This window comes from Coturnix japonica, chromosome 1 (assembly GCF_001577835.2).
Source record: "Coturnix japonica isolate 7356 chromosome 1, Coturnix japonica 2.1, whole genome shotgun sequence".
NCBI classification, from domain to species: Eukaryota; Metazoa; Chordata; class Aves; order Galliformes; family Phasianidae; genus Coturnix; species Coturnix japonica.
The window spans coordinates 55,063,807-55,086,112 of NC_029516.1; the positions used below are offsets into that span (position 1 = coordinate 55,063,807).

Consider the following 22,306-nt stretch of genomic DNA (forward strand, 5'->3'; position numbering starts at 1 on the left):
TCAGATTCCAATGCCAGAAATTGATGAGCTATAGCAGAACCTTAGCTCCTGAAAACATACAGACACTGACCCCATGGACAAAGTTAATTTTCTCTCGCTTTGTTTTAAAACTTATTTCTGAAACACTTCAAACAGAGAACTTAGGGATGAAATAATACGATTCCTTTTAAAAATGTATTTCCATTTCCAAGGACAGTTACAGCAAAATCAACCAAGATATAGTGCACAGCAGCAAGGACAAGCTTGGAAAAGATTAAACTCAGCAGACTGGGACCATTTCTTACAGAAATTAACAAAATGGTAACATAGGAGGCACATAAAGCAATGGATAGCACAACTGGGGGAGATCAGGTAGAAACCTTTTTCTCTTAATAGCTGAAAAAGTGTGCATTTCTCTTTAACCTTCAGCAGGTTAAACAGATCCTTTAAATGCAGAATGAATAACTCACCAGTGAGACTCACTATCACTGCCACTCACTAAGGCCCCAAGGAAAATGGGAAAGGAGCTGGAGAGAGGTGAAGAATAAGTTTCTCCTTAGAATATCAGCATACAGAATCATCATCTCAAATCCCTTGGGGATGGGGAGCAGGGGGAAATCTTTCATGAATACATTACAGCCTAACTCTTTGGCTGCACGATCTCATCTACCATTGCAGCATCTGGGTATCCCCACAGCCTTTTCATGAGGCTTCTCATATGTTCAGAGAAAAGGGAAAGGCACATGAGAGAAAATGCCTTTCCCCTCACACAGGTCAAATTTTCATCTTTCTAGGGTCAGTTTTAAGCAAGTTAAAGGTGAGATAGAAGATAGAAGCTATGAATCCTCATTTCCATTTTGCTACATGTGGAAAACTGATTATCACTACTCATGAGCAGCCTAAATACATACGTAACTTCTGCCAGATAAATAAATCATAATGAGGTGTTATCATAAGAAATACTGTTTAGAAAAGGTGACAGAATATGCTTAGTGCTGTGTTCAGCACCACTGCTACTCTCCAGCTCCAAAGGTGGTTACTGGCTCCCTCTGGTGATCTTGCAGCAACAGATCCTTAGAAAAGATTTTACCTAAGGCAGAGCTATTCTGCCTCCCATTCACCTCTTCATAAGTTAGAAATTTTTAATAACTGATAGGTTTTTCAGCAAGTTACGTTTCGGTCCCATTTTATATTGCTACCAGAACGCAGATAAAGTGTACAAAGCAGTCAGCCTTTTCATTTCCAAGCTACACAATCATCTAAAACATTTCCCCTCCATCCCTCATTTATTTTTTTACCTTAAACGTACTGAAAAAGTGAGCTGCTTTGGTTTTCAGAGGCCCAAGGTACCAGTACCTGAAAAAAGAACAAAAAGAGCTCTTAAGACATCCAGATGATAATGGAAGAAGGATAATTCTTGTATGGAGTTAGGGCACATAGATTTGTTAGCCAAGTCAGTGCTCCCCTACAGCCTTTAGCTTTGTGATACCACAAGTTTCTACACACCAGCAGCTTAGCAGCAACATTCCATTCTTGAGTTACAGATCACCAGCACACAGCATACAATCTTACCTACAGGCAGCCTGGCATGTGAGTAGCAAAATTTTATCTTGTTAGGCAACACAACTGAGACTAATTTAAAGGTTTGTGGTCCACAAACCTTTGGTTTGTGAGATGCACCTCTACAATATGCAGTGAAGAGTGAAGTTGGAGGAAACAAAAGAATGAACAGCAAGAGATCAGAACTGGAAAACATTCATTCACCCCAAAGTATTCTCAAACCAAAATCAGTGTTTTACAAAACAAAAATCCTGTCAGTCATGAAATACAGTACAGAATCTAAAGACATGACTATACTTAGGTAGCTTGGTACACATTTCGATCACTGTCTTCCATAAAAGAAGGTCAACAACATACATTAAGCACCATCAGCTGAACAGCACTGAAGATGTAAGGCTATCATTAACTACTAAGGCGTGCAGCAGTCACACTACTTTTCCATCAAGCCATGAAATTGCCTGTAAAACAACGAATCCTCAAAAATGTAAAACTTAGTACTACGTATCCGCCAGGACAGTGCTTAGCTTAGAGATAGCCAGGCACACTTCTGGAACTGCAGTTTGCAACTCAATTCTCCTTATACAAGGTGCCTTCTTTTCAGCTTTACTGGAACACTACAAGTTCACTTAGCCCAGAATTCCACCTTTGTCAGGGATCAAATGTTTACATTTAGAGAGAAGTATAAAAAGAGGACAAGGACACAGGGTCCTTAACCAAAGCTTGCTGAGCCTCCATTCAGTTGTGGCTGAAGTGCTTCCCAAGCTGGGCATGTTTTCTGGGCACTCAAAAACGTTCATGGAGAAATGAGGTTTGTAGTCTTTCACACTGCCCCAAGTATAAATGGTGCTGTCAAGTCTCCAGCACGGCATTCGTGACTCTTATGAAAGGCAGTGGGTGCAGGAAAAGATGCAAAGGCTGACACTAGATATATAATAGGGTATAGGCAGGAAGCCTAGTAAGAACACAGAGAGGAGAGAAGTGCACTTCCTTAATCTTGGGGTTGCAATTAGCAGGAGAGCCCGCAGCATAGCCGAGTCAGCACCCACACAAGCAACCAGGCATATCCTATGTTTCTCCAGCACGAGCACTCAGGCTGTTTACTACATCTCTTCTACCCCACATCACCTCTCAAACCTACTTAATTACCTGCCAGGTGCCAGAGGTGGGCTATCTCCTGCTTCCCTGCAGATAGCTCATTCACAAAACATATCATATTTACTTAGTGGTCAGCAGCACCCTGTCCTGCAATTCCTCTATGGCAGTGTGAGCAACGAGCTGATTTGACCCCGCTGCTCCTTCACCACATAATGCCAGTAATTTGATACACACAGACAGTGGCATGTTAAATATCTGCTTGGAGAAAACCCAATGATTATTAGTTTAGCATTCAGAAAACCATCACCAGACAGTGAGGTCCATGTCATTTCTGGCAGGAGCTGAAGGGCATTTCTACTGCATTTGATGTCCCTTGTTGGAATTGAGTTACAGAATCTCCATCCTTTCATTGGCAACTGATGAAAAACAACAATCCATCACTTTACTTCGACTTTACTCAAGGGAGAGTTTTTTTCCACTGATGCAATCTGAACAAAGGTCCAGAGATGGGCACCAAAAGGCGAGAAGAAAGCAATTACCTTAAGAAACGGTCAGCACTAAATACATGTTTATTTCAAATGACAAAAACCCTGAAATGTTTTACACTCGTGTGTAATGCTGAATCTAAAAAGAGTGGGTGCTTCTGCTTGTCAAATATCTATATTCAAAAGAGGCTTCTTTGCAACAGAGGGTTATTTTTTTAGACAAGATGCTTCAAAAATGATGTTTTCTTACTTGCTAGCTTTAACTCCCGCATCTCTGTAAGATCCCCATCTTAAACCACTCAGTGCAAACACGGGCTGCTCCTTTTCTCCCTGCAAAGAGAATTAAAAAGTGCAAAATTGCATTCTCTTATCTTTTTTTTCCAACTTTGTTTTTTGAAAGCAGAGAAATTTCATTTCTATATAAAACCTGAATTCTGATTAATCCCGAAAGAGAAATCTCACAGAAAAGGCATGATAAATAGCTAACAGCCATAAAGGTCAACCTGAACTTAAGTGTTACACATTCCATTTACTCCCAGCGAGAAACATAAAACATGAATTTTTTAAAGGGTTGACTGAGTTTGACTGCACACCCAGCAATAGCCATTTTGTTCTGTGGATAGTGTCAGCCAAAAGCAAGATGTTCTTATACAGCAGCACTAAGTTCCTGCTGCAGAAACCTCTGTTCTACAATGTAACAGAAAAATAATAGATACTAAAAAAAACCCCCATACTGAGCACAGTGGAAGGCTTTCCCATTTCACACCTTTCAGTTTGAAAGTTATTCATTCTGCAATGCACGTGAATTTATTAAATCAGCTTAGACGGCTATTGTTATCTCTCACTACTTCTACAGAAATATTAAGTTTCGCATTCATCTAAACTCTCCTAACTCCCCCCAAAATATATTCAGCCATTGAAGTATTTTCCCCATTTTAAACTAGGTGATGCTGTAGCATACAGTGAAGAAAGGACTGCCAACAGGACTGCTGATATGATAAGCCAAAATTCACAGCAGTTCGACACAGAGGAAAAATAGTCTATTTAAACAGAACAATGCAAGCGTAGGAAAGTTTTAGGAATGTCAGGCTCCAAACAAGCAGACGTTTTTACCTTGATCTGCAACACATCAAGTGGAACTGTCTCTCCCTTCAAAATAGCCAAGGTAGCGTTAGTAATATGCCTGAAAAACAAACAGGAAAGAAAAAAAACAAACAAAGGCAGAAGGAATAAGCTTTAAAGTGATACTTCTTCCCCCCCATCTCCTCCCCCGGCAGATTCCACTACCATCCTGGTGGGGCTTTTTCTTGCAGCTCCAAGAAAAGAATTATGCCAAAGTGCTGCACTTCCTTGAAATAAGAAAGCAAACCAGGTGGGTGTGAGCTGTGACAAAGCCTAACAAAGCCCAAAGGCATCCTAACAAATAGCAAAGACCAGAAAAGAACAAGGAAGTTCCCAGCCTAAGCTGTGCAGAGATTTCTCCTTCTTCAGTTAATCTACTAGGTCATGCACCAACTCTGTTAGCTGCTGTTTTGGACAAGTATTAAGGATCCAAACATAGTTTTATTTTATTGGCAGTGAGAGTAACAACCTAGGAGGGAAGGGGTCAGCATGACACCCATCTCAATTCACATGCCTGGGACTGCATCACCTTGGTATGCCAACACATTTTCAAGTTCTTAATCAATTTAAAGCTACCTATTAGCAGTTGTCACTTTGTTTTGGCCTCCATTAAGTCAGGGACATTAAATAAGATACCACCTCATTTCTTGTCATAAAAGGTAGCTCTAATGACTTTGTAATCAATGTGCTCTTGCTCACAAAAGAAATCTCTGCACTCAGGCTTTGAAGCATGTATTTCATTGAAACCTCTTTTTTTTCCCTCTAATTAAACAAAGTTGGGTAAAATTTAAATTCCACGCTGTGCATAATTCCACTGTTCCAGCTGGAAAGCAACCAAGCCAAACAGTTTTCAGATCCAACCCAATATCTATGTGAAACAACAAGTCAAACCGCCTTTGGCTTCATCAGGCTTAGGACACTGAGACAGAGAAGGAAGCTGTTTCTTTCGCAGACTTTCTTTTCTCCTGGCTCCTGCCTTCCCTCACTATCTCTGCAATTCCTACACTCCAAAGAATAGCTCTAACAGTGACAAAGGAACCAAAGTGTTTCTTTATAAAATATCACTTCCAAAAGTCAGGTTCTGATACATGTGTGGGTTGTTCAGCAACCTACTGACCAAATTCCTTTCAGCTTCACCGGTATGCTGCAGTATCACCTGCACAGTTCATTACCTGGGGGCAAGAAGATTACTCATTTCAAACAGCTTCTTTAGAACTCAAATATAAATTATTATTTTAATCTTTGCTACTGATTGCAACCTTGTCCATCCTGCTGAGCTTCAAAGCACTCCGGTGGCATTAATGAAGGATGTTATGCCAGTTGGATCATGGACTTTATGTGTGATGGACACCAGCAAGGGCCCACTGAATAAGAATGCTAATTAGTCACTGGGAGAACCAGAGTGAACAGATTTCAGTAGCAAGGAGAAATATACTTGTTAGCATGGAAGGAAAGGAAGGAAATATCAAAAGGGAATTAAGTGTGAGGAAAAGAGAGATTAATTGACTAGACTTCAGTTTCGAAGTGGACAAAACAATTTTATATCAAACCGAATCATCAGGCTCTGCCCAGAGACCGCCAATTTCTATGTAATATAGAAGAAAAAGAAAGCGTCGAACTACCAAGAAGCACTGCTTCTTGAAAACAAACAAAAGCTGCATTTCAGAAACACTTAATACTTACTGTACTTGGTTCACACTCTCAGGGTAGAGAGTGTGGCTCAATGTGCAGGTCTTTCCAAGAGGTATGAATCCTATAGGAATCTTACTGAAAGCAGCCTGGACACACAAGGGGAGTAAAATAACATTTGCATCAGTTGAATGAAGCTTTCTGTATGGAGACCACAGCTGTGTCTGATATCACCCCTCTGGCACTAAGCAGCCAGGCACTTCCTTAAATGAGGCAGTAATACATAATGACTCAGAACATGGCATCCAAATCTCTGAACCCACCACTGCCAACTGGGTGCAAAGGAGCTCTCTGTAATCATTACAAGCATTGTTACGTGCAGGTTGGCACACACATCCTAACTAATGCATGGATTCTGTCAGCAATCTGCCATCTTTCTTAATACTGATGGAGCCAGAGCAAGCTCTGAATCTCATTTACCACTGCAGAAATGCCACTCTGGTAGAGTAACCTTGTATGGCAAAGAGATTTTTTCAGTTAAGAAAAGGAAATTAGTGGATTCCTCCTGCATCCAAATCACGAAGCAGCAGAAGGTCTAATTTTTGAAACTCACTGACCATGTTACTTTTCAGTTCAGCAAAAGAGCTCGTTGGAGGAGCAAGTTATTACACTGTACCTCAAAATAAACTGTGCTTCTTGGATCATGTCAGCAAATCAGTGTAAACTACTGCATATCACAATGTACCATCTCCCTTTTGGGTGCTGCTATCAGCAGTGCCACAGCACTGCAAATCCATGCTGGCTAAACAACATCGCTCTCACTTCATGCCTACCTGCTCTCCCTTGTTATCTCTGTCTCACCTGCAAGTCTTAACACACCTCAAACATCCTTTGCTCATCTTCAGCACTGCTTTACAGCTTGCAGAAGATAGGCTGCTCACAGCAAATGCAGCAAGCTCTGTTCCCTTGGCTACTAGGACCCATGTTTCTGGAACACCTTGCACAAGCTCTCCTTATCCAGACAACAGTGGCATGACATACCCAAGAAAGGGAAGCAGAGCTCAAACTGAGGGGACTGAGCTGCAGGTTTTCACTCCTAGGACAGAGTGATATGAAGGGCAAGAAGAATTTGCAGGCCAAAGACATGAAGTGACACAGTGGCAATGTCACAGGGCAGTAATCCACCCAAAAACAGTACTGGTTGCAGAATTTTCTGTTACTGCAGATCAACACGAGCTACATCAAGATAAGACAAAAATACAAAAGAAGTAACTAGCCAGTAAAGCCTCCACAATGTTTCTTTCAGAATCCTTAGATTGCAGAGGTCTTAGGGGTCAGTTATAACAACACTAAATTTAAGAACACATGATGTCTCAGAATGAATACAGCTAGCACCTCACAAAAAACACTGGCAGAGCTGCAGAGTTTCTCTTGCCACACTCAGACAAGGCAACTGCCTAAACAGATACAGTTCTAGCTGCCAAGGATACCATCAGAATCTTCTCTGGATCATTTAGTTCAGCTTTTGCCAGCTCCTGCCAGAAGGTTTTGGGTTTCTTCAATAGCACTGTCAGAAGATTTTCAGAAAAATCTCATTTCCATTAAGAGGGATCTACCTTGAGAGGTTACAATTAGTTCTCTGTGGCGATCTGCACAGGGAGACTCACTGCTTGAAGAAAAGGCAAAACAATCATAAAACACCATGGGCATGGGCAAACCTAAATTCAGTTTCAAGTCTGCACAAATACAAGAAAAACCTGCATTTTTTGCCCAATACTAGTGCCACACAAAGCATACACAGCTGTATATAGGTGTCTGAAAGTTGTGCATTTGGCTCCTTAATAAATCCTGCTCTGTAGCTGGAAATTCCCCAAAGACATGGCTTGAGATACACTGTACTCCCCAAGAAAGGAAATGAAGAACAACGGGAAGTATTGCAGGACACCAGCATGGCTGCCTCATTACATAGTAAACTGGCTTGGTATTAGTAAGCAACAACATCTGCAAAAGCCAGGCTGGACCAAGAGATCACAGTGGATTCACAAGACACCTTTTCTAGGAAATAAACTTCCTCACCTCATCCGCTCTGCGAAGAAGTCCAGTTATGACCTGGAAAACAAGAGAAAGGCTCATCTTTGAGAATTCTGTTTGCAGTGACAGTAGAAAGCTATGAAAAATTATACATATTTATCTTTTGCAAAGATTTAAGAAGCAGCTACTCTTTTTTTTACTATTGCTTGCATGGGAAAGGACACAAATCCAGTGAGCAAACATGGTGCAAACAGCAGAGCTGAGTGCACATGAGTATGTATTGACATCACAACTGATGCCAGCATAAACGTTTTAACATAGAATAGACCCAGACAGCCCTGCATAAATTCTAGAACAGCACGGTTCAGTGTACAATTAACAATAATTGATTTTAAGGTAGGAGAAACGTCTAGATGGATTCCAACCACTTTCTTTTAAAATCATTGCATTTCATTTAGCCATTGCCTGATGAAATCAGTACTTAGCATTCCAGGAAATACTTTGGTAAAAAACAACCCGCCTTGAAAGAGAGTATTCTCCAGTTCTGTTGGCAGTGTGCTCTTGCCATTAATTGACTTGACAAAAGACATTTATTAAATACATACCACGCTTACTATCGCTCCCATATAAATATTAAATTTTTTGATTCCTGTTTAGGAAAACTTCCATTCATCTTCAGAAGTATAGATAGGCTGGGAATGAACTTTGAAAATTAAACCATTACAGTTACATTGCACAGAAAGAAAAAGTTGGAAACAATTCTCCCCAAATAATTTTCTCATTGTGGAGTAAAATTCTGGAACACAGTTATGCCAGAGACTCTTATTCCCATCATCGCTTTTAGGCAAACAAAAACCCGTAGAGTTTTCTTATCCTTCCAAGATGATAATAGTGACTTAATATATGGATGTGGCAATGGACAAATCTCCAGTAACAACTATTGTGATGTTGCAGCCAGGTTACGTGGACTCAATCTTCTCACCCTCAGCCATGCTACAATTCTCAGCAAACCAGGACAAAGCTGCAGCCATACCTCTTGTACTGTGCCATCTCCTCCTGCAATAATGATCAGATCTGTGTTTTCCATCAGTTCCATCAGTTTTTTTGCTTGTCCTTCATAATCAGTCTGAAGAAACAGAAATTCAAACATGAGAACCCAGGTGATTATTTCTAGGATAGATACATAAATGTGTGTGCTTTTAATATACAGAAGAGAAAAAGAGTAATCTACCATTTTGTTTAACAGTTATTTTCACATAAGCACATCGTACTGTACGTCTCTTATATAACATTCTCTTAAATTTCTTCAACTTAAGAAACCAGTCCTTTGCCTAATACAATGTAAAAAAATAAACACACACACGGCCTAATGAGGCTTTCACTCAGCAGATTTAGAATATCCAGCAATAATCAAATTTGCAGACAGTTTTACATTTAAATAAACCCACAAACAAACCACTCTTGCAGAAAAAAGCCTCTTTAGAGGCCAAAGTGATTGAGTGCATCTCCTGAAGCACAGAAACAGCTATATCAAGGGCTGCTGCCCAACAGCAGGCTAGGAAAGCTGCTAAAAACCAGTTTAGCATTAAGTTCTATGCTCGCTTTCTAAGTAGCAAACTGCTTTCTGCAGAATGAATGCTTTTTGCAAGGACATTTCAGACCCAGTAGTGGCATAGCTCTGTTTCACTCCCTTTCCAGATCTGAAGTTACAAAGCATTAGTTCTAATTCTTTTTCTCTTAAGCTGGACTATGTGTTTTCAATGATCAAAGAGAGGCATTAATAAAACAGCATCTTAACACTAAACAGAAGCTTAAGAAAAATATTCCAAGACAGAAATATATATATTGCAAGACATAGTGAGTACTAAACAATCCACATATTACAGCCTCAAAAACATGCAAAGAGACAGGAATCCCTTTATGTTTACTTTTTCCAAAGAAACCCCCTCAGCTAAGTCAAGCCATTTACAGCTCAGCGTTCTGCTTCCATGAATTATCTGGGGATACACTGACAAATTTTAAGGGTAAAAACACAAACTTATTTTTGATTAACTTGAAGAGTTCCACTGCACATCAAAGCTCCTCGCTTCTGCATTCTGCAAGATGAAACAGAACTGACCATTTCAGCAGCAACAGCCACGTACCACTAACCAGCACTCAAGTACCGAGAGAAGAAAGCAAAGAAGACACTATATTCCTATTCACAGAACCTATCAGTTCTCACCGTAACTATATTTACATCCAAGCCAGACAGGTGCAAAATTGGAGCAGCATTCTTCTCAAAAAGGTTCCTGGCTTTGCTAGAAGAAAATAAAAAAGGAAAAACAGACATCAGACGGGTGGCAAAAGAAAAAAACAAAAGAAAAGTAATAACTGAATAATGACAAGAAACATAGTTAAAAACAGAGCATACAGTTTATCGGTCACTCAGCCTGCCAGCCAAAGCCATTTGTCATTTGTTTCAAATGTATTATATTTCATAGTCCTATCTGATCTGACAGCTTTTTGTTGCAGTTTTAATACATGCAGGAGGTTATCTGGCTTCCTCCAAAATTAGTTTCAAAAGTCAAAACAAGATCTCCAGAAAGAAAGTTACTGAAAAACTTATCTGATCTTCTTCTGGTACAGGATTTGTGCACGTTAATGCTTGTAACTCCATGGTAAAAGAATGATTTGTTAACTATAAATTACTTAGAAGTAGAAATATGAGAGATTTAAATTTAAAGTTGGAGGCTTTGATTTATTAACATCGGGCATTTTTTAGTCATAGGTGTTTGTTGTAAAGGCACACAATTCCAAACACTTCTATAACAGATATGCCATCCCTATGGTATCTGTACTGAACCCCCCAGAGGTGCAGCTGAGAAGAAGCCGAGCTGATGAGCAGAATCAGACATGCATCATATCCAAGATAACTTTTTTTTTACTAATGAGTATACAAAAGCAGCAGCTGACCTCTTCCAGGAGTCTTGCTCTGAACCCATATTTAGCCTCCAAGTTTGTGGGCACATCCCTTTAAAGGACATGTTCCTACAGAAGTCAGATCACTGAGGCTAACGTCAACTCTGAAAGAAATCAAGGCCAACTTTCTATGGTTTTTGAGGTAAACATGCCACATACAAAGGGATGTGGAGAAATGACAAAGACTCAAATGCAGGATAAAGTATTTGGAAATCATTCTTTCAACTTGAGCATCTAATTCTGTTTATCATCCCAACATCTTCAGTGATACATACTTTGGCATAGTTAAGCAGCAGCAGCTTGGCATCAGAGGGGGACAAAAACGAGCTCAAAAATTGGCCAGTTTTTATAGTGAATGGCACTTAGATGTACAAAAAGGAGAGCAGGGGAGGGGGAATTTTACCCTTTGCAAGCTGCTGGATTGAGGAACACTGTTGCTTTCTTCAAAGGCATATTGGAAGGAATCAGTTCGTTGCCAAAAACCTGAACAAGAGAAAAAGAGCACAGTTCCGTTTAAGAACGTTGGTAAGGGAGCTCAAATTAATTAAAATTTTTATCTTGAAGAAGGTGGACACGGTGCACAAAACACTGTAGATTTTAGTGATCATCAGCTGCTTGAACTCAAAAGGACTTTCTCTCACCAACTTTGTTCAGGAAGCCTCTGCCATAGAAACATTCCAACTTCGCCAAGGAAGTTGCTGTGAGCAAACAAATGGTCAAAGAAATGGCAACAAACCAACCGTTCTGTAGTTTCACTCCCAAAACAGGTAAAAGAATGATTCTGTATTTTACCACAGTTGTTAGAGGAGCAGGATTGGGAAAGATACGACATATCACAGCTGTTAGAAAGGATTATTTACTTGGAAGAGCGCAATGTGATGCATTTGCCTGCTCTAAACAACCTGAACAGGCTCATAAAAATGTACAAGTATTGGCATGACTGTTTCTTTATGTAATAGATGAGGACATTTATGTTACATATGGGGGCACTTCCAAAGCAAATTCTGATTTTCAAGACAGGTAATAGAAAAAATAATCATGCAACATCCTTTTAAGTTTTGCGATGTCAACTTAAGGCCGGAGATTAAAAATGATTATTGAATAGATAAGAAGGTATAATTTCAGAAAGGCAATATCCTTTTCAGCTCCTTGTTAAATGCATAAATCCAGGCACTGCATTTCTGGACTTCTAGGATGAAACTCACTACTTTGCGATTATGAAAAACCCATTCTATGAGGCTTAACAATGCTTTATGAATGCAGAGACGTGATGTGCCTTTACAAGAAACTATCCCCACTTGACAGACTAACCAGTTTGCCACATAAGCATCATCTATTTAATACATGCCCAGAGCTCAGTAACATCAGCCAGAGCCCACATCTGTGAAGTCCAAAGTCAGCTGACACTGGTTTATTCAAGAGAAGGAGGTGTAAGAGGTTTTCAGTTTTGTAAATGGGTTCTTTATTGTGGAAGCCTTCTATCATCATCTGCCGCCCCAAGGCTGTCATCACAAACTCATCTTTAAATTCAGATGTGTTCTTGCAGGAAGCGCTGCTGTAGGGGATGCTTTGGCAGGAAGGTGGGTTATCACCAATGTGGTACTGTATTAGGCTTAAGAACTCAAAAAACATATGTAAAAATAATAGGGAAAACTCCCTGCTTTAACCCGACTAGACTTATTATGGAGTGAGTCTGCTTCTGTTTTGCCCAGCACTTATACAATGCTATAAAAGCAAACAGCATTTTTCAAACAATTACAGATTGCTGCTATTCCAGAGAACAAATCAGACATTTAATGCCTCACTGCTACATTGCTGTGTTTTCAAGCAGTATTTGGCACTGACACTTCAGTGAGAACAGAAATTACAGTGAGAATTGATTACTAAGCTTTCTGGTTCATTCCTTTCTAATGCAGGAGTCTTCCACAGGATATTTTCCCAAGCTTTGCCCCCTGCAATTATAGGAAGTTCTATTGACAGTGCTATTGCACTTCCATTTACAAGAATAAGCCATAATGGAATAGACCCCATCGCTTAATGGCTGGAATTAACAAACAGCAAAGTTGGAATTTCCACAACAGAACTATCTTCTCATGTCAGCCCTTCCTTAGCAGTTACGACAACATGCACGCTTAGGTATTGAAATTTCTCCTTATACATCACTTCATCATTACCTATTTTTTGTTTGTTTTTAAATGCCAGGAATTGGTCAGCATGCGTCAAACACTGAGGCAAAAACTGCTATTTTTGGCCATATAAAAGCATCTGTCACCGTGAGATCTCTGCAGTGAAAATGAATATGGAAGACATAAAAATAAAGAACAACAGATAGTCTGAGCTGAAATTGCATTTCACACTGAAGGTATGATTTATGGAAGTCATTTGTTTGTTGTTTTTTTTTGCTTTTTATTTATCATTATATTTTTCATTATACATTATTATCTTTTTCCGTTATTGTTCCATAGAACTTGAGCTCCCTTACATCTGTTTTGACAAAAAAAGTCCCACAGTTCAGATCAGGTTGCTGTGAACATCTTTCCCTCAACATCTGGCAGCCCCAAATTGGGATTATTCAATGCACTGCAGCAATGAAGCAGGGTAACCTCAAGCAGAGCTCTTTAATGAGAAATATAGTCTTCATTATTCTCCTTAGGCCCCGGTACATAGCAGTGATGGGAGCAGTATCACACCCTAACAGCTGGCACAGGGAAGTGAGTTTGAAATGAACTTGTAGGAGGTAGAAAGACTCCTAAAATCTACACCATACCACCAAGGCAATCAGAGCCATCAGCACAGCATCCCTGATACATGCAAGGAGGAACTCAGTTTGCAGCAATGGAGGTGTGGGTAGCTGGAGCAGTGGCTGAAACCTCACACCCCAGTGAGGGCACTGTGCCATCCATCACAACAGCAGAGACAGGGCACGGAGGGTACGGAGCACCAGCTTCAGGCTGCAGGCCTGCCCGCCCTTTGGCACTGGAGCAGGGAACACAGATGGCAGCATTACAAGGCTTGTCACGTAAAGAGGGCCTGCTGGGAACATCTCAGGAGCCCTGCACAACCAAGATAAGAGGGGGATTTTAATCTAAGTTTATCATTTTAAATGGTATTACCTGGGCTTCTAGGCACGCAGCTCTCCGTAGCAGGTTATCGCTATTAGATAAGACAGAACAGAGAGTGGACATTAGGTTGAGTAAGTTTAGAGCAATTTGCTCTTTTTCAAGATAAAGGTATGTACCCTTTTCACACATGCTCTAAAATAAAACATTCCATTTCTTTAAGGCCTGTTTAGCAAACGTTTAAGGATAAAACACACTCTTTTAAGCACATTCTGCATATGCACACAAACACCCTTTCTACAGTAAAGAAAAAGAGAAAACAAAGACCAGTGTGCTGAGATTACATAAGCCATGAGACATTGCACCACTGTGATTTATGTTTGAACTGGTACATAACTGCACTCCAGATCTAAGCTGTTTTTCCTTTAAAAATAAAAGTTAATACTGCCTGTTATTTGTACTGAAGGTACTTACCATTTTGGGAATACAAGAACAAGGACATAGAGTTGACTCTAAGCATAACTACTATAGACTTAAATCTTTGTGCATTACAGCTGTGAACTCTCCCTCCCCCCAGTCTGTAAGCTGACCACATTAATGCAAGGCCTACCACCTAGACAGGTGTGAGCACAGACTAAGTAAGGCCAGAGAGGTGAAATAACCCAATACACCTCAGTGAAACTTCAAAATAAAGAAGCAAATATCAGTATTAGATGTGACACTGATAGTCATGTCAGAAAGAGACTCCAGACTCTAATCTGTATGCTTGCCATTGGTGACATGAGCAAGGTGGAAGACAGCACGCTGGTGGCAAGCAAATTGGAAGCAGAGCTACTCAGTGTGCAGCACATTTCAACTCTTCTCCAGACTGAAATGAGTCCTGTTCTGTAGCACCCAGCTTCATCTGTCCTCTGGCTACAAGACACTCCTGTCTATGTGCTAAAACCAATTATCCATCAGCAAGGTAGTATCAGGCCTGCTTCTGCATCACAGCCCTTGTCTTCAGTAACCAATTAACCTGTACACAGGGACTGGTGGCCACCAATGTTGTCCTGAATGTCTCCTGTCAGAAGAGCACAGATGTGCACTACATAGTCTGTCTGCTCCCAGGGCAAGTGCCCAGCTTTTGGGAGCTTCCAAAACAAGACCACAGCACCCTCTTTGCTTGATATCAACATTTACTTTCACCTTGGCTTTTGAAAGACAGGAAAGACAAACCTAGGTTTGCATCAGCTTCACCCAGAATGTAGAACTTACACTCTGTGTTTTCATCGTCCACTCAGGGAGACACGCAGAAAGGTGACAAAGTGAGTTATCAGCTGGCAACCACACAGGGACCAACATTCAAATTACAGATAACAACAGCACTCAGATGGCTGGCAAGCAGTCAAAGGCCCAGATGCTTCGCCAGCATTTTCTATGGAGAATGCCAATACTTCAATGTATACAGAGTTAAGCAGAGCATCTGAGGAGTCTGTCGCCTCAGCACCACACAGCAGCCCCCATCCTGACAAGATGATGACGACTCACCCAGTGGAACCACTGCAACACTGCCCAAAATGCAGTGAGACAAGCCGACATACACCATGCAAGAGATAAAACTGCTGTTCCTGCCATCTCTGATGGCTCACTGCACCACTCAGGATGTAGGAAGGGCAGCAACAGCCCCACTGAGGAGAGAAGATCCAGGACATGAACTGGGAAGGTGTGAGGTGATTTGGTGAACATGTAAAAACAATCCTATGATATCTTGCCTTGCTATTTCTTCATCAATATGGAAACATTTCAAGTAAGACAAGATGATGAGTACAATTTAAAGCAATTTGAATTTTATATTATGACTCCCTGAGCTCATGAAGTCAACAGACATCAGTAGCTACTGCTCAGAAACACAGCCAGAATTAAGCTGTGTACCCTTTTTCCATCCTATTGAGAAAAGAGGTTTTTAAAAGGCAAGTTGATTACTTCTCTGTAATCAGTCTTGTCTGGATATGTTAAATAGAAGTGAGGCACTGAGTACAAACATGTCTCTGACAATCTGCACACCCTCCATGGTTTGATCTAGCATATAAAATTCAGTGCCCCTCACACCTGTAGTATGATATACCACTATCTCAGCCTGCCCAGGGTGGTGGTGGAGTTGCCATCCCTGGCAGTGTTCAAGAGGCGTCTGGATAGGGAGCTAGGAGATATGGTTTAGTGGTTTTTCTGTAGGTATGGTAAAGGGAGGACGGTTGGACTAGATGATCTTGTAGGTCATTTCCAACCTTGTGATTCTATGATATACTATTGATTAAAATGATGATAATTCATGTAATCGAGTGATATTAAAGAGTGATAAACTCATATATGACAGTACTGAGTATTCAATTTATTTCTCCAATATTGTAAGGGTAATTGCTATCCCAAATACAAGGCAACCAATTTTAGATGCTCTTTTGTGAGAAACAAAGGAATGTTAAGGTTCACCAAGGCATTCCAAAAACAGCAACAGGGTTTTAGTTAACAGTAGTTCAACCAGCCACTATGCCTATCACTCCACACATGAGAAGTTTTTCCTATTTCCTGATTAATGTCAATTTTGAAGAGGCATTGCCCATTATACTACACATACAGATCATCTGAATCACAAATGGTCAAGGGGGAATCTGCACTCTTTGCTCTTCTAGTTCATTGAAAAGCCCCTTCCTGTTAAACCAGTCAGTATTAGAACAAACACCTCCAAAGATGAGAGGCTAACACACTGATCCAGAAACTAAATGCTACAAGAAAAAAGCACCACGCAAGACCAGGCTAAGAAATTCCTTGGCCTTTACAAGCCATCAACAACCTTTAGACTAATTCAGAGAAGAATCCTTTCACTGCAGTGTCCCACTCTCCTTTACAGCCGATGAAACACAATGGCATCAACATCAGACCCCCAGCACAGCCCACATTATGCTGGAAGGGGACAACAAAGGGTCTGAGTTTTGGCTGATCCTGTGTGGAGCCAGCAGTTTCATAGTTTCATAGTTTCATAGTTTCGTGCGGGTTGGAAGGGACCTTAGAGATCATCGAGTCCAGCCCCCGGGATTCGAGCCTCTGTGTAGCAGAGCGGCACTTCTACCACTTGCGCCACAGGGGGGATTCGAACTTCGGGCCCCAGTGTTGCAAGGCGGCGTCTTTAACCACTGTTGGACTTAATGCTCCTCATGGCTCTTTCTCAAATTGGGATATTCTATTTAGGTGCAGGGAAGATGCACAGAGGATGAGTCTGGAGAAGGTAACATTCTCCATATCCCCAATCTGTCTATGCAGCATTCCCCAAAGTCTTAAGCAAGTGCTTCAGAGTTCTTGTGTCCTTATGAGCAGCCTGAGACTGACTATAGAAGAGTTGCCATTTATTTGCAGGGCAGATAGTAGCAGCTCCACTTAATGCAGGCATCGTAGCCTCTGCATCCAAAAGAAGAATGAACCTTGAGAAGTCAGAATAGCAAATGAACTTCTCCTTGCAAGAGAAACATCTCAGAAATTTCATGAGGATGGAAAAGCCAAGAAGAAGGATGCAGGAGGGTTCAGCTCCAAATAAATGAGCAACACCTCAGACAGCTAATTCCAGGAAGTCAGAGGCTAATCTGAACTAATGCTGTGCTAAAGCAAGCCCCTTCATCAGAAATTCCTGCAATGCCTGAAAATGAAGCACAAGACTTCACTAAACCTTTAATCTGTTCTAAGAGGGCAAATATAAGTCTAGTAGTATGTCTGGTGCATAGTAATTTAGCCTGTGATGCTACTAACAGCAAGACACAGAGCCAACACAGCCCATGTATGGCTCTCTCCTTGATCTGTCCAAGTGTAACTGGTACAGAAACAAAAGAATCGGGGCTGACTGACATATGAAAAGAAATGCAAAATCCACTATCACATTTGGAAGCAAAACAGAAACTGCAAAGAGAGCCCCTAGCCTACCCCTGTTGATGCGCAGCCAGGTGAGAAGACCTTCTGTATTGATGGACAGCCAGCTGAATATGAGCCAGCAGTGTGCCCAGGTGGCCAAGGCCAGTGGCACCCTGGCTTGTATCAGGAATGGTGTGGTGAGCAGGACTAGGGAAGTCATCCTGCTCCTGTATTCGACATTGGTGAGGCCTCACCTCGAGTACTGTGTTCAGTTTTGGGCACTTCAGCACAGAAAGGACATGGAGGTGCTGGAGCAGCTCCAGAGAAGGGAAACGAGGCTCGTGAAGGGCTTTGAGAATATGCCCTATAAGGAGTGACTGAAGGAACTGGGGCTGTTTAGTCTGGGGAAGGGGAGGCTGAGGGGAGACCTTAATGCTCTCTTCAAATACTGAAAAGGTATTTGAGTGGGGCTGGTCTCTTCTCACTGGTGACATATGACACGACAAGGGGAAATAGCCTCAGGTTGCATCAAGGGAAGTTTAGGTCAATGATCTTAAAGATCTTTTCCAATCTGAGCAATCCTATGATCCTATTCTGCGCACACAGAGCAGTTCTGCTACACACCCGGCCCCACAACGAACAGGACGCAGAGCCGCCCGCCCCTCAGCCCTCCGCCCCAAGCGGCACTTACCAGTGCTTCCCGTACAGCCAGTTCCCCCCCCAGCTCAGCAAGCACACACCGAACGTGGTTTTCTTCCAGTGACTCCTCAGCGTAGCGAACACCTTCCCCGCCCCCGCCATGCCGTCGGGAACCCGGAGGGAAACGAGGAACGGCCCGCGGCCGCCGCCGCCCGGCTCGGCTGGAAACGGCAGCCATGGCCCTGCGTTCCGGGCTGCCAGCACGGAGGTCACTTCTGAGATAAGATCCTCTCACAGAAGATCTGTGTACTAATAGAAGTGGACTCCCTTCCCACCTCAGCAATTTTTGGGACGTTATCTGAGAAATCGGTCTGGAAATTTGAGATGGTGCTTTTTGACAACTGCCCTTAGAAGAAACACTGCAGACAGCAGCAACATATTGTGTGCTTATCCCATTATCTGGCTTTACTTTGGATGCAGATCCGTTCTGCTATCCCTCCTGGCAAACATGCATGTCCTAGTTTTTGGCTGTGGCTGCTGATTGCCCTCAAGGTAGATCACACCTGCCGTGCTCTCACATGTACCAGGTACTTCCTTTTTAGGTCTCCTAGTTTTTGCATGTCAAATCAATAGAAGTAGGTAGTAGGATAAGTGCAATGAAAAATGAGAGGATAGAGGGCTGATTTTGAGCATCCTCTGTATCACATACTGTAGTCAAATGACTGCTACCTTTTCCAGAAAACTGCTTGGAAGAGGCTGCAATACGTCCTTGGGTTACTTATGATTGCTGGATGGTTTGTGTAAAAAGAAGTCAGTGTTCGAAAGGCTGCCCCACAACTGTAATGCTTGACATGGGATTTATCACCTAAAATTACTACGCAAATTAATTGTGAAGACAAGTGCGTGCCTCATCCCAGACCATGCTTCAGGGACATATCTATAACATTAGAAAAGTCACATGCTTAACTGGATAAGTTCTCTTCTTAGCTAGAGTACATGGCAGAAACAGTAAAGGAGGGATGCTTTTCTACCACTTGGCAATGCTCTATGATTGTACATATGTAAGTATTGTTCAAGGACAGAGAATTATTCTTCTTTTCTATTCAGTACAACTTGTCCCCAAGTCCTCACCTCAGCTAACTTGTCTGTGTTGCTGTGTTTCTGCCATGATTGTTCCTCTGGGAAAAGGACTGAAGTCACTGCTTTCATCACGTGATATGTAGTTATGAGTTGGACCTTCTGATACCTCCATGGAAGCTGTGAAAAGAGTCCTATTCCCAGCCACCAGCTGGTCTTCTATTCAAATTCACAGCCTGAAAGCTAATTCTAGCCATATGGTCTGCAGATAATCCTCATATGTCTGAGCTGGGTGACCCTATCCTGCATCTCCAGTACATTTTACATCAGCACTCTGTGAAGGCAGGGAGAGTTTCTTTACTTGATGGTAGCATGAAGGATAAGCTCCGTCTGTCCCCCACACCTACCTTTATACACCTTATTGATATAGCTGTGGCAAGAGTGGGAGGCTGGAGGGAGCATCTTTTAGCACAGAAACCTTAAGCTTTTGTGCTGCTGATGAGAAAACCCCAGACTGCAAATCTCTCCATGCTTCTGGCCCCTCGAGGGAGATTGAACTCTGCTTTAATTCTGCAGCACCTGAGCACCAAACATGATTTACAGTGGATAGAGCCCTTGTTCTTGGTCTCTTGGGGTGTCTCTCCAGATCAAACTGTGGGATAGGAGCTCCAGCCTTACTGGTTTCCACACATCCAACTTTTCTCTCTCCGCAGGCCTATCTCTCCCACAGGACTGAGCTGCAGAAAGTGCTGTTTCCTTGCCTAGGGCTTCCCATGCTAGCTGAAATCTCTGGTGGGTTTTCCAGTTGGTGTTTCTTTACTTGTGCTCTCCAACTCATGAGCCCAGCATCTGCAGCATCCCTTCCATTTCTATGTCCCTCTCCATTCCACTCTGGCCTGTGTCCTGTGTAATAACAGGGTGTATTGCAGCCACTGAAGCTAACCGGAGAAATTCTGTGTTTGTGGTAGCAGGAAAAGTTCATGATGGATTCTTTTGCCCTCATTTTCAGCTCTGCCCAAAGGTGCAAGCCCATGGGGCATTCATGTCTGCAGTCAGTGCCTGCTCCACTGGTGTGGAGAGAGGTCTGAATTACACCGACAGAGTTTTTGGTTGGGTAATTCAGAGGCACTCGACTCTGTGTGTGAGAATAATCCCTTCATTTCCTTCCATCCACTTTTCCTTTTCTATTCAGTAAGCAGAACACAATATGAGCTTCACCCTCCCTAGATCAAAATTCAGGAGCGTGCCCAGCATATTTCTACAGCAAAAAAATCACTGCTTTTGTGCCCTGCCCCCTCTTCCTGTGGCTGGACTATTACACAGAAATATTCCCCAATTCTCTGAGTTTATTAACCTTTTTTCCAAGGGAATGAATGGAGATATTCACAGCTTTTGAACAGTCGCAGAAACCCATTACATTTCTCTGTGGCAATCTTGTCGGGAGGTTGTTCCTTTAGCAGAGACATTTCAGGAGGCTCTGCGCCTACTCCCAACCTATTTGGATTCAGTAAATGCAGGTGCCACTGAGGCATTAGAATGAGCAGTCCTGGCTCCAAGCTTTAAGAGGAGCCCCATTCTGTCCCACTGCCAGCACCAGCTGGGTTGGATCTCCCTTAGGTCTGCTTTGAATGAGAGAACAAGGACAGTGCCCCAGGCTGGGATCAATCCCTTCACTCAGCAGCACAAAACCCAATGCATAAAAATCCATGGCAACTTCTGTGTTTGATAAACTATTTGTTTTTATTGAATATGACAGTGAGGGCTACTCTGAAGATATCATTTTAATCACTGGTAGGGGATTCCGTTCTTATAAAGTCCTGCTGGTCCAGATTAAGGTCATTCATCCTGAAGCTGGAGGCAGTACCCATTTGGATGATGGAAGCTGGCATCCATCATGCTGGTAACATCAAGCCTCCACAGGCAGGTGTTGACACTGCCACCAACAGAACCTCAGAGTGGATGATTTACAGCCACCAGATTCTCACACAGGTAATTTGCTTCCAGGAGAGATTAATGCTCATTGTTTAATGAAAGTAAATAAATTTGTATTCTCTCCATTTGTTGTACAACTGGATAAGAGACAAGGTAGGAAACCAGGGCTTTTGTGCTGTTTCCTTGTTGTTATGTACTACATATCTATAGTTACATTAAGATATCAGCTGCCTTAAAGTCCTGCTGCTGCTGCTGTATACCATCCTGGTTGCATCCTATAGGCAGATGATATTACGTGCAGAAAAACTCCAGCAAAGTACCAATACATCTGCAGCAATGACTCATTTTTTACTGAGGCAATGACATCCTAATCTACGGACCAGATGGAATGGGCCTTGGGCAATTGTAATCAAAGAGCAACAGCCACATTTTGAAGGAAGAAGAGATTCCCAGTTGGTTTCCCACTAAATACTTCTATTTTCATTTTGTTTTGACTCAGTCGTGTGCATCACCATGGCCCACTGCACACATCTGGCTGGTATCTTAAACCATATAGCTGGAACATTGCTGTGTATACTCAAAGTTTCACTTCTTCCAAAGACAGTACCAGTGTCTTATGACAACATATTGTTTTGTACTTGTTGTTAGGTGGAGTTGGGGGACTGCAGGATAAGTTGCAGTAGAAGGCTGGATGAGAAAATCCATCACTGTAATAAAGAACCACTCCCATTCGTCTTCAATAATAACCAGATAACTTTGCCACTACAGAAGCTAGACAATTAATTTGACTTGGATTTTGAAGCACAAAATATGGCCACATAGGAAAAGTGTAATCCTGCCGGGTTACTACAGATTGTCATA

The 22,306-nt window shown here is 42.0% G+C and overlaps 1 protein-coding gene across 2 annotated transcripts in view; it reads right to left on the minus strand.

Moving 5' to 3' along the window:
- The window catches only part of AGK (acylglycerol kinase), a 28,830-nt gene extending 10,141 nt beyond the window's left edge, over positions 1-18,689 (minus strand). Inside the window, exons 1-10 of one of the 2 annotated variants that reach the window (XM_015866723.2) lie at positions 18,489-18,635; positions 13,976-14,015; positions 11,266-11,345; positions 10,126-10,201; positions 8,935-9,027; positions 7,947-7,979; positions 5,925-6,019; positions 4,233-4,302; positions 3,370-3,449; positions 1,278-1,335 (exon numbers count right to left, since the gene is read on the minus strand). In XM_015866723.2, the coding sequence (XP_015722209.1) occupies positions 1,278-1,335; positions 3,370-3,449; positions 4,233-4,302; positions 5,925-6,019; positions 7,947-7,979; positions 8,935-9,027; positions 10,126-10,201; positions 11,266-11,345; positions 13,976-14,015; positions 18,489-18,598 (735 nt within the window). In that variant the 5' untranslated portion in view covers positions 18,599-18,635. Of the gene's footprint in view, positions 1-1,277; positions 1,336-3,369; positions 3,450-4,232; positions 4,303-5,924; positions 6,020-7,946; positions 7,980-8,934; positions 9,028-10,125; positions 10,202-11,265; positions 11,346-13,975; positions 14,016-18,488 lie in introns of both variants that reach the window. The other variant, XM_032445625.1, reaches the window with a different exon arrangement.
- Positions 18,690-22,306: the final 3,617 nt, after the last annotated feature.